The following is a 13,002-nucleotide window of genomic DNA, read 5'->3' as shown; positions in this document are numbered from 1 at the left end:
GATGCAAGAGTTACAAGCATGAGGTAACTTGAAACAAAACACATCACCAAAGCTTTTCCAAGCAAAAATCAGGCTTTACTTTGGGAGGATGGGAGAGCGTTGGTAAAGAAGCAGGGCATTACAAAATTAAAGCAATGCCAGTTCCGTGGCTCCTGAACACAGCAGAAAAAAAAAAATTTACATTTGTCATTACCAGCAGTAAAATGACACTGACCTGAGATATCACAAATTAAATATTTGCAACAGTCTTAATTTAGTCTCTTCAGTGTCAAAATCCATTTTCTAAATGGCAAATGAAATATTAACATTGTTACAGAGTAAAACAAATTGTGAGAGATATAAAACAGCTTTTCAAATATTACTTCAGACGTCTGACGTCGGAGAAATCATCGTAGTCACCAGGATCAGATAAACCAGCCACAGCACAGCAGCATTGCACAACTTTTTGGGAAACTCGAACGCTGCATTGGCTTTAATGATTCTTGTTCTTCCGTAAAGCAAGCCAAGGAGATGCCCATTTGCTTCCACTGTTAACATCAATATAATGCCAAAGCTCCAATTTGGTTTTGCTGACCTTCTAAATTGCAACTTTAAGGCATTTTATCTAGTGCCAAAGAAAGAATTACAGGCATTTTAAAGGCCTTTAATAGCCGAATGATAAACTTTAAGTGTTTCAGCCCTGAAGATGAAACTGTCTTTTCCAAGATAACGTCTGAAACAATATTTACAAATTCTAAGTTATTCATCTGAACTTCCTAATGCTGCTTGGGATAAATTTAGAATAGGAAGGAAGCACGTTCAAGATACAGACTAAAATAAGAGCTGGAGCAGAAGACATAAAGAAAGGTATTTAGGACAAGTAGGCTTGTTTTGTTCTGCGTCAAGAAAATGCATTCTGCTTTTCGCAGGCAAGTATTCTTGCTAAAAATGTGGTCCTCCTAATCACCTGCATCAAACAGGTGCTTTGCACACCCTAGATTTCCTTCAAACACCCTCTCTACGGGGAAGACAGGACTAAAAAGCAACCAACCAAAACAAAAAACCCAACACGCTCTTCAAAGCTAAACAAGAAGTAGGCTACAATGTACAGAAAAACAGAAATAAGCAGAAAGGAAAAAAAGAAAGCAAAGAACTCGCAAAAATGTAGGCTGCCCAGATGTGTTACAACAGTTATAAATGACATAAGGACACGCTGCTTTTCCTCCCCTCAAAATCCATTTCCCACTCAAACAGGATAGGCAATGCCCACGAATAAGAGAGGCAAAAAAAATGAGCCATCCTTTCTAAATAAGTGTAAATACTACTATATAAAATCACACTTCCATTAAGAGCACCACCAAAAATCTACAAACAAACTCACATGCTCAACTGCAGTGTTGTTTCCCAAGGTTTTTGTTTGTTTTACATGAGGAAACTTTTGCAAAGGTGTATTGCAATTCTATCTCCATGGATTATCAGCTCAACACAACTCTGACATGCCCTTTAACTAACAAAGTAATTTAAGCTGTGCAAATAAACTGCTGTAGAAAGCAGCACGATGAGTGTTGTAACACCCAGAAATAATTCTCATTACAGTCCACATATCGCAGTAATTTTTGTCAGATGGGCTCTTTAACACATGACACTGGACATGAGTCCCCCACAGCGTACAGATATTTTAAATGCCATTTCCCGTTCTTCACAGCTCTCATGCACAAGCACCCAGTTTATTCCTTGTTTAAAATAGCCCATTTCTCTTTCTAAAGCACGGCGATATTGCCTCACTTAATAGCAAGAACTTGGAAGTGTAGGAAGACTTTAATTCTCCATATGCCAAAGGAGCTTTCACCCGGGGAAAGCAGCAGCAAGTCAAGACATCCAAACAAAATAGATCAGCTTCTGTGTCCGTGACCTTAAACTCATTCCTTGGGCTGCTTCAGCTTCTGTAAGGTGTGGTGTAACACCAGGGCCCATTTCATTGTACCTCTCAAGCTCAGACCAACCAGCTGCTGAGATGAAGAATACCCCAGCTGGATTGCCACCAACAGCTCAGGTGAAGATCAGAAGCTCAGCTACAGGGCCAGAACCAAAGCCAATCTGCTGGACATACCACAAAACTTACTGCAGTTGGAAAGCACAGGAAGACCACAGCAACAGTCCTGCTGCTTCCTTGTCCTAAGTTCACTTTGCTCCCCGAGCAAGCGATAAGTCCAACGGCTAGAACAAGTTTTGCTAAAGGAGTTTACAGTAATAAAAAAAATCTGCACATGCCCTGCTCCAGAGCGCTCCGCGGGCTCCACAAGCAGCAGCAGCTTTATCAACTCCGCTAAGTAGAAAGGAGCCCTCGGGACTGGCTCCAAATGTCACTACAAATGTACCTCACAGGGCTTGCATGAACAGAATTTTCAAAAATTAAGGAGGAAACTTTCTGCAGCACAGGCACAGGCAGACAGTAAATGGGAAAGAATCAGACTTAATCAGGAGAGAGCCCTATGGAATAGCACAAACACCCCCTAAATCCAGACTCCCCCCAGCCCATTTTTAAGCTATCAGTACCTATCGGATTTTCAATTTGCTTACAAGCTTTACTGCCTAAAACTCCCCTCGTTCCCACCCCAAATCCAACACCAGAGAGATTTAAAACATGAGAATTGGGATTACAGGTTGCCATAATCAGAGCCTATTAGGAAGAATTGTGATAGGAAACAAAAGGTAACCTTTATAAACCACCCTGACCCTATGTAATGGCATCCCATTTCTGTTTAAAAAACAGCACACATTAAGCTGCTCGCAAAATGGGGTATCTGCCAAGAAAAGCCCATTCAAGGATTTTCATCGTAGCATTCCCTCAGTAACACCTGACTAGCTACAGCATTCCTTGAAGACTGTTTTTTTTTTTTAAAAAATAAAAAATCACGGCATTAAAAGCTAAACTTGTCAGTTCAGTTCACCCCAGCCTACAGAAACCATTCCGATGTATTTTCCTTTTCAGGTTTTGTTCCTCTCTCCACAAATCAATAAATGGGTCAGCATTTTGCAAGCACTGTTTCCCCTCCTGTGTTTTCCAGGAGGTGGCTGTCAGGACAGTCCCCGTGCACAACCACATCCCACACAGGTTTTATGACCACTGCCCTTCCTACCCTCTTCCCCATCACTGCAACCACGTGAGGTTTGCACCCTAATTGAAGGTTGGACTAGCGGGGAAAGAAACAACACCAATTAACAGTAAAGGGGGTAGAAAACAACCGTAGTGGTGGAACTGTTTTGATTCTCACATGATTGATAGCAACTTGCTGAGGCTACAAAGGGGAACTGCTTTTTGGCTGCACTGGTCTTACCCTGATCAAATTCGAGGTCTCCCCTCTCACAACGTCTCTGCTACACCTGCAACTTTGCCCTATGTTCTTTTGCCAGGCTGCCCTCCCTTCCATGAAATTTCTAATATTTACCACTTTCTGCAATTTCCTAAGCAGCAAAAAAGTCTGGTGCAATCAATTTTCCTTCTTCTTGACTTCACACCATATCAACTTGCCAGAAAAGCTCACTCAGCTTCAAAACCACACTCTCCAAGTACCTAAGCACGGGAAGGATGCTCACATCCCTGGACACACAGGGCTTCCAAGCTTACAATCTAGGAAGCACCACAAGTCAAAAGACGTGCCTGTGCCGAGAGAATTTTCAAATATATTCCTATAAAGTGGAAATAAATAGAATATTTCTCATTTCACAGAATCAAAAAGCTTCTGAACAAGAAGCTCTAGTATGTTTTCAACGCAAATCTCCTGATATTTGCCAACATCTCAAAATCAATCCAAAGTGATTACATTCAAACCAGATTGGAAACAAATGTTTTCCCAAGGTCTGGGAGTTGTCTAAGATCATCAACAAAAGGAGGTGGTTGGAAAGAGAATGTTAAAGTGGGTGGGAAATGTTTCCTAAACAGATCGACGTTCACATGCTCACCTTCACCTTTTGCAAGGGGCTGAGAGCCTCCAGGAAGACAGGAATTGGAGGTGGCAGTGCCTGCCACCACCAAGGAGCAACACAGTTACTGTGCAACCTGCTGTTTGCTCAGCAAGAAGAATGACTAGCAGGTAAGCAGTGGCCAGATGAACTATCTGGGTGGGCCACATCCACCTATAGCCTGCAGATTGAGCGCTGTTAATTCAGATCAACCATTTACAAGCACCGTATCATCCTCCTGCCTTGATTTCTGTCCCCTTATGAACACATCAGCTTAAGGTACACTCACTTGCTGCTACTTACCCTTCATCACTCCAGTTGCTCCACGCTCTTAACGTGCTGTTTTTACATGTATGCACATCTCTAGCCTATCACTCAATCTGATTTCATCCTATAAAACCAGCTGCTGTTTACTTTCTCTCCTAACATTCACATTCTTCTTCAGAAATAAACTCAAGTGCAACATAAAAATTGATCGTGGGCAGGTTCAGAGAGCTGCAACGTTACAGTATTTTGACAATGTACCTCATTGAATCAACTCACCGAGTGCTTGAGAGCAAGCACAAAGGAAAAAGCAGGACTGCACAGTGGGTGACAGGAGAACTCCTACTCCAAGAGACAACCATCAGATCCTCTAACTACAACACAAACCTACAGCCTTACTCTCTCCCAATGAAATCAATACATTTGCACAACCTCCAGTGTTCGATCAATTCCAAACACTCCTCACGTTCGCTTGAGTCACACTCTGGATTTTAATGAAGCTTTCATATCTTCTTTAAAGGCGTTAATTTAAGTTGCCATTAATGAAAAAAAAAAAAAGTTCCTAACAGCCCAAGAATCCATCTAGCAAACAGGACTCGAGCCAAGCAAAACCTTTTTGGCTGCGCTCAAGGTAAAATCCTCATCTCCCTCACCCTGCCCTCCCCTGAAACGTGAGTGATCACGCCGGCCTTAGCTTTAAGTTCGCCAGTTCATGGCCAGCCCCCAGAGTCCACTAACGGCAGATGACGGTATCAGTGACAAGAAAGATTGCTATCTTATCTCCACACCACACTTTCCACTAGCACAACAACGTTACCTCATGAGGTACGACAAACAACGGCCATCCTGATGACAGCTAAGAAGCAGGCAGTCCGAACGGATCGATGGTGCCAGGCTGGACGAGGCAAAGACGCGCACGACATCGCTGTGATGCTGTCTGGCACCAGAACTGGCAGGACCATGGGCCATGACTCTCCTGCTAGCAGCAGGCAGGCAAACTGAGCTGCCACCACCAGGCTGTGGCTGCGTACCGCATGTGGAAATGGGTATGGATGGGGCCTCACGCACAGCCACAAGAGTTTCTGCACTCCAGCAGAAGCCAGCTCTTTCGCTCCTAAGGTAAGCACGGTTTTTGAGATGTGCTGTTTAGTAAGCTGCTCAAATTCTCTGGGAAAGACAGAAGTTGGACTTGATGTCATGGGATATGATAAATGATTCAGATGCACTTCTTACACGTGACAACGGTAAGCACTGCGCACGCCAAGAGAATGAGTGCCGCTATTTTGATAGCGCTCACTGCAGACTGCGCCAAAGGTCGGAGCCGCTTTAGTTAGCGGCGATGCCAGCCTGTGACAGGTGAGTGCCTTGGCGGATTCGCCCACCTCACCTGTACACCGACACACACTGCACAGGCTGTTATGTGCAGGTATGATACAAGCGGCCACATGAGACAGCATAGCAGCACGCTGGAGCTGTGCTTTAGACACAAACCAGCACGTCAGAAGCGCAGCAGTCCCTGCTCAGCTATTCTGTAATTTTGGGTGCGTTGGCTGGGCAGCCGTGCTGCCACTTCAGGAGCATCCGAAAGAAGGACAGGCGCAGTGGGACAGCTGAGATCAGCACGCCGCTGTACTTCCACTAGAACAACTTTCACTCTGCACTTGCAGGCATGTAGCACAGAAATCCAGCTCTTGCCCCAAACTTCAGGGATGAACCCTGTCCATCCCGATATACCACGGAACAACTTGCCAATTTTCAGGTTCTTGGCCTGATAACGAAACCCCGAAGTTCAATTCTGAATGCTTTGTCAATGGCCAAGCGCAGCTTAAAAAGTCAGTGCTGCCTGCCTCCATGCATCAGCCCCCTGACCTAGGAGCTGCCAAAACTCATGCACGTCATTCACAGTCTCTGGACCACCTCAACCGTGGGAAGTAAACAAAACGTGGGAAATAAAGCGGCCGTACTATATGAAACAGGTATTCAGCGTGAAAGAAAGCAGCAATCCTAGCAATGACAAACAGGTCGCAAGTTTATAAGGCAGTATGCTGACAAGTTTATAAGGCAGCCTGGTGACAACAAAATACCAGCTTGTTTTTTCCTCGCACAGGCACTGTATTGTAATGGAGATCAAAAGCAAAAGCTGCCCTCTCTCTACTGCACTGGACTGTTTGGACTACATTTAGGTCATTTCTGGAAGAAATCCCGACAGGAGAAATTCTCAGTAACTAATTTTACCAAACAAAATCCCCCATTCCTCTCCAATAAAAAACTTACCCTACCGTCAGAAATGCAATTCCAAAGGGATGCTAGAAAAAACAGAGCAATTGATTTAATTAACCTGCTGATAGCCCAAAGCAGATCTCCCTCTCTTTCCACCCCACGTCCTACGTTTCTTATGCCCACATCAGAAAACTGAATTCCTCAGTAAATGATAAAACATTCAACGCCTTAGAGGCCACAGTATTTTTCCATTCAAAAGATTAACAGTTTTGCTTAACACTCCTCATTTTATCAAATATACCTCAGCTTTCTCTCATCACAAAACAAATACTAGATAATAGATGGCCTATGCCCTATACAAGCTTCACAGAAAAAGCTAAAGTAACAGAGAAAAACGTGGAATTGTTTCACCAGCAAAGCCTGTGGCTGCTGTCCTAAAGAAAAGAGAAAGCAGTTTACCTGCACGAGCTGCTAAAGAAGTAGTTAAAAAAAATAAAATAGGGCACTGCTTCTAATCTCTTTCCGTAAGCTCCTTTCCCACATCAGATTCAGATTTGCAAGACCCTTATAACTGTGAAAAAACGCTCATTTCTAGCCACTCAGCGGTATTTAGGCACATCACTGTTTTTTCCTTCTTTCCACCAATACTGCTGCTGCAATAGAGAACACTTTTTTTTTTTTTTTGCCTTAGTTTCTACCATTTTAGGTTCTCTTTCCTACTAATTAACTTAAGTGCATTCGCCTCCACCATTTCTGGCATGCAGCAACATGACACTGGCATGGTTCTTGACATTTCAACGGCTTCCCCCAGACCTGCATTAAAAACAAGGACTTTTGTCAACTTCCATCTATCCTCTCCTTAGCAGAGCTCCATGCAGCAGCAGCAGCAGCACCGGCAGCGACGCCTTCTGCGTGCGCGCTGAGGAAGATGACTCTGCATCGACTTACACGTTATTAAAACCGGGAGGGCTATCTTTACAGCCGCGAGCAGGACTCTGAACTTAACCCTCGCTGCGTGCTTTCTGCGTCCTTCAGCGCTCTAATAGCGAAAGCTACCGAACGCTGCACGAGCTCCATTCATCTGGAAACGAGCCGTGAGTATAAGAGTTGGGTGAAGTTGTACGAAGCTGTAATCTATAAGAAAGAAGTTTCTTCCATGGAAAGGGAAAGGGTTTTTTTGCTTCAATTTGCATCTGGAGAACTTAAGAACTGCTCCAGGGGCTGCGAGGCTGGGGTCGCATCCTGGCTGCGGATGCTTTCAGCCGCGCTCCCCGTTGGTAACTTCGGTAACAGGAGTTCGCCTTCCTTCCCTTCACATTCGCATAAAAACCACGCCAAAGACGCCGATTCCGCCGTGTGATTTCTCCCTCGGCACCGCCGAGTGCGACGCTTCAAAAACAAAGCGCTGCCTTGTTCGCCACCCCCCGGCTCTGCGAGCGGGCTCACGCGGCACAGGGGTGCTCCCGAAACCCTCCGCAGCTTCACGCCGGGGGCCAACTTTGGGGGTAAAAACCCAGAAATTGGGTCAGAAAAACGAGCGGGGAAGGCAGCGGGCGCCCCCCCCCCCCCCCCCCACACACTCCCTCAGAGCCGCCCCTCGCGGCCCCGGCCCCTGAGGCGCCCCCGGGCCGCGGCGGGTCCCTCACGGCCCCATCCCCGGGGGGGGGATAAAGGGGGTAAAGGGGGCACAGAGGGGGGCAGGGGGCGCCCGCCCCGTCCCGCCCGCGGCTCACCAGGGGTCGAACTCGTGGATGATGCTCTCGAAGCGGATGACGGCGAAGAGCCGGGAGCTGAAGCCGGCCAGCCAGGCCAGGAAGAGGACGGTGAAGGAGAGCAGCGACTGCCAGCCCGCCGGCTGCGACAGGCCCCCCGACAGCCCCCCCCCTCCTCCTCCTCCTCCTCCACCTCCTCCTCCTCCGGCCGCCGCGGGGGGCGGGGAGCCGCCGGGCGCCCGGCCGTGGAGCTGCGGCGGCGGCAGGGAGTTGGCGGCGGGCTTGTGCCTGCCGCTGTCGGCGGCCGAGTGCTCCGCCATGTTGCGCCCGCCGCTCCCTCGCAGCCTCCCCGCCCGGCGCGTGTGCGGGGGGGAGGAGGAGGAGAAAGGAGGGGAAAGGAGGAGGCGGAGGGGAAGGGAAGGGAAGGGGCGGGCGGAGGGAGGGAGGGAGGGAGGGAGGGAGGGAGGGGCGCTCGCAGCCCCCGGGCAAGGGAGGCGGGGAGAGAGCGGGGGAAAGGCGGAGCCCCCCCGGCCCCGCTCCGCCCCCGCCCGCCGCCCGCCGCAGTTTGACATTGCCGCCCTCCGCGCGGGGCGGGGTGATGAGAGGGGGCGGGGCTACGCGTAAGGGGCGGGGCTACCGCGGGCCAATCGCCGCCGCCGGCCTGGCGGCGTGACGGCCTGTGGCAGAGCGACAGGTATTTAAAAGGGGCGGGGCGAGGCCGGGCGGCCAATCGGCGGGGAAAGGGGTCGGGGGTGACTGACGGCTCTTCGGTCCAATAGGAGCGAGGGAGGCGGGAGGGTCACGCGGCGCCGCTCAGGAGCTGCACCCCCCCCTAGCGGCCGCCCGTGCGGGCGCCGCGGTGGCTGCCGGGAGTGGTAGTCCGCGGGGCGGGGGCGTGGCCCCAACGGCCCCAACAGCCCCGCCGGCGGGGGGAGCCCTGAGGCGCCTCGGGTGCCCCGCGCCATTTTTGGCGCTCAGCCCGAGCACGGCTCAGGCAAAGTGCCACACGGTTATAAAGTGCAATTTGCCATATCTGGCTCTTAAAAACATATGTGACATATGTGTAAGTTTTCTTTATTAGCATTATGTGTTTAATACACTATTCTTACTCATTCTTGTTTAACACATCAATAACACGTCCAAGAGAAATTCAGTCAGGCACCTGCCCCTTCTCCCATGTCACCTCTGAGGGCTTCTAATGAGCTGCCCAATTGGCGTTTCACCTGAAGGATTTCATTTTTTTTTTAATTGGCTCACGAACAAAGAGCGAAAGTGTCTAGAAATGGGGAACTCTCAGGTGTTTGCTAAAACGATTTAACGACAGGCTCGGCGCTGGCCTCTGCAGTGTTTCCATTGGCGCAGTTGGGTCCTGCCTTGTGGTGATGGCAATTCACGCTTAAATCCGGCAGGAGAGGAGCTGCTTTAACCTGCGGTGTACATACAATACATTCATTTTCTCTTCCCCCACACCCAAGACCATCTCTTTAGATACTCAGGAGCCAAAGTGGACTGATGATGCACTGAAAAAAATGATATAAATCTTCGTTTTATGTAAAATTTATCATCAGCATTATCATTCCTTAATTAGGAATGTGTTTTATTTAAAAATTGTTGCCGATCATGGCATGGACCAAGTTGCATGGCGTGTGCTTTAAATTTCAGGGCCATAACTTTTACTTGCAACAGGGATGTTATATCATTCCGACTATACTGACAATTTTTTGAGCGTAGACAAGCCCAGACAGAGCTTGATTTATTTCAATGCTGACTAATGGCAAAGTGCTGCTTTGTCCTTGGTAACAAACAATATTGTTGCCTATTCATTTTCAAACTGTTCAAAGTCTGCACTGTTGAATACGTGAGAGCTGGGGTAACAAAATCTAGTGGTTATAAAAGCACCGCTCTGGTAAAAACTCTTATGATATTTTTTTTCTGTAAATATGCTCTTTGAACTTTTATATAAAATAAGATTTAGTAGTCTTAAAATAAAATTGATTAAACAGATGCACACAGGTAAAAATTCACAGAGTCGTGTAGTTGGATGGAAGGATTCAGTGATTTTGATGGTATTTTGCCATGTCATAAATGCAAAGTACGTTTCCGCTGAGGAGATGCAAAGCATGTCTGCTGAGCAGCAGCATTCAGCCCATACTTAGTACAGCTTGGTGGGGAAAGAGGGTTTTCATCTCTTATTTTCTTCCTCCTTATCCTCTTGTGTTCTTTCTTTTGCTTTAAGGTAATTTGGTTTGACTTGTTTCACTGTGTTTGGTGGCGTTTCATTTCAAGACAAAGTAACTTCAAAAGTGTCCACATTAGTGATTGAGGAGTTGACTTTGTATAACAATTATGAACCATTTTGCATGCAGAAAAAGAGTTTCCTATTCTGAGCATGTAAAATGATATCCAAATGCCTCAAAGGGGAAAAAAAATCTTAGTTAATCTTCCATCTTCCTTAATAATGGAATTGTTATGGGGATAATGCCAAATGCAGGGGTCATATAATGGGTTTACAAAGTGAAGCATCTTGAAAGTTGTAGGTCTGTGTACAGGAAAAAGTCAGATGAGAGCTCCTCCTTCCTCAACACAGCTACCATGTATTGCTGACATCCAGCCTGCTGTTGAAGTAATGTCAAACAGAATTCATGCAGAAGAATCTAGATGCATCCACGTAATAAATTATTAACCAGAAGTACAAACTCATGGTTAGGGGAGATGTCTCATGCTTCTCACAAAATGATCAGCCACAATTTGGCGGTGTTTATTCACAGGAGTTGGTGTGGAAAGCCACGGTTGTCAGCTCAAGTTTAAGGTGAATAAGCAAGTCACTTAAACAGTCCTTCCAACTCCTCGGTCCTGCAGATCAGTAAGTTTGGTGTTAAGGTTTCTGAAGATGGCTTTGTAAGGTAACGGAACAGCACTCCCTGAAGTGAAGGATGTTACAGTGTACATAGTACAATTGAGCATAACTCAATGTGCTAGAGGACGCTCGATTTCAGTGATGTGCTCAGTTAAATCCCTGGATGCTCATTGTTTAAAAATGTATGGCAGGGTTTAATTGAAAGAAAACACAATGCTATTGCACATAATTATCCTTGAGAATCTGAACATTAACGCATTTAAAAATAGCTATATATTAGTCTCCGTATGAGATAAAATGGCATGAACTTAAAATAATTTTAAACTCGGTTTAATTAAGCAGGTGCAACCTTTCGGTGGATACATTCAAATCACTTATGTCAGTTGTAAACCGATGCAAGATTGTCTGCAAAGGGCTCTGCACCTGTGTAACTTTAATGAGTTTTTTAATTGATTTGAATTAAACTGGTGCAACTGTTGTGTTTAGGCAAGGCCTTAATCTAGCAGCGATTTCAAAAATAACAGGAGAAACTTGACTTATTTCTGATAGTGTTCTACTGTGATTTCCTTCCTTTCCAAGAATTTAAACACGCTACTGTTCCTTCACTCCTTCTCCTATCTTAATTTTCCTGCTTATTTTCCCTTTCCTGTGACCTGCACCATGATGAAGGTTGCTGAATTTTGTGCATGCAGACCTTCCAATAACTACAAAGGAAAAGGCAGGACTCAACACCTTTTTTCTTTCCTTATTCAGCCCCTGGCATATCCTTCTGCTACCAGCACCTTTCGTATCAACCTTGTCTTCACCTCTTGGGGAGAACCAGGGCTTTTCCTTCTGGCAGCCTGGCACTACCTCCGCAAAATCCCCATCCCTCGTTAGAACAACCGAGGTGTGTGCTGGCCCTCTCTTTCAATAAATCCCAAGTACCATACTCAACATTATTTATGTGTACATTCTTAGCTACACACAAGGGCTGGGAAGCATTTAAAACCTGTGGACCTCTGAAACACCATTCTCGAAGAGTTATTTTGTCGTCTCTAGTGTTTGCAAGCACCTTAATCAGAACTTGGTTGTGCTTGGCAAAGGCTGCAGCCAAGTGTTTTTGCAAAATGTTTGTTTTCTTCCTTCTGGTAAGAAGGAATGTGCTGCTGTGAGGTGATCAGCAAAACAAAACAAAACAAACAAACAGAAAACAACAACAACAACAAAAACAAAACCCACAATTTTCTTCAGGGGCATCCTACATGGCCATGTCAAACAGCTGATAGTGATGCTTAGCATGTGAATGTTAAAATCCCCAGTAGTTGTAGATACTGGATCTTATTAATATATCATGTTGGAACAGCAGAGCTGCTAAAGGACACAGCTGGAGAGTAAAGCTAGCCTTTGGGGAACGGAGTGAGAGAGATCCATGCGAAATGTAGGGGATCTGGCACTGCTTAGTTGTAATTAAAGTGAGTTTTGTCACTGTGCTGAAGTGAGGGGGGAGGGCAGAATAGAGGAAAGAGGCATTCTGCTTTTAGCTGTAACACCAGCCGCATGTTGCAGCATCAGAATAAGAAAGATGTGTGGAAACTTAGCAAAGAACAGAGGGAGAGAGAAGAAAGAAGATTATTTTTATGTTGTTGTTCAAAGCCCGTTGAAATTGGTGGGAGTTTTTTGCTGCTAGGATTTTGATCACCCTTTAGCCACATTTTTCTTCTTTGCCTCCCTCACCAGAACACTGCACACAATTGCTGATTGGAATTGAATGCAGGGGAAGAGGGTATTATTTGCACATTGTCTGCAAACTATTACTCTTTCATCAAAGTTTAACTCTTCTGATTTTCCTTTGGCCAATAAATCTGAGGAGGTTTTGTAAGTTGGAAAGTTCAGCGGTGTTAAAGAGACCGTTTTCAGTGCACTAGCTAACTCAGGAGGAAAAAAAAATATTGAAGATCATGTAGTGTAATATCAGCAAAGAATTCCCCATGCCTGAAAAATTTCTCTGTAACTATTGTGCAGTAT

The 13,002-nt window shown here is 46.1% G+C and overlaps 1 protein-coding gene across 1 annotated transcript in view; it reads right to left on the bottom strand.

The window, feature by feature from the left end:
- The window catches only part of STT3B (STT3 oligosaccharyltransferase complex catalytic subunit B), a 48,090-nt gene extending 39,596 nt beyond the window's left edge, over window positions 1–8,494 (bottom strand). Inside the window, exon 1 of the mRNA XM_032181333.1 lies at window positions 8,160–8,494. Within this exon, the coding sequence (XP_032037224.1) occupies window positions 8,160–8,458 (299 nt within the window). The 5' untranslated portion in view covers window positions 8,459–8,494. The remainder of the gene's footprint in view (window positions 1–8,159) is intronic.
- Between the last annotated feature and the right edge of the window lie 4,508 nt (window positions 8,495–13,002).

This window comes from Aythya fuligula, chromosome 2 (assembly GCF_009819795.1).
Source record: "Aythya fuligula isolate bAytFul2 chromosome 2, bAytFul2.pri, whole genome shotgun sequence".
NCBI classification, from domain to species: Eukaryota; Metazoa; Chordata; class Aves; order Anseriformes; family Anatidae; genus Aythya; species Aythya fuligula.
The sequence above is the reverse complement of the archived record's forward strand: the minus strand, read 5'-3'. Positions and strand labels throughout refer to the sequence as shown.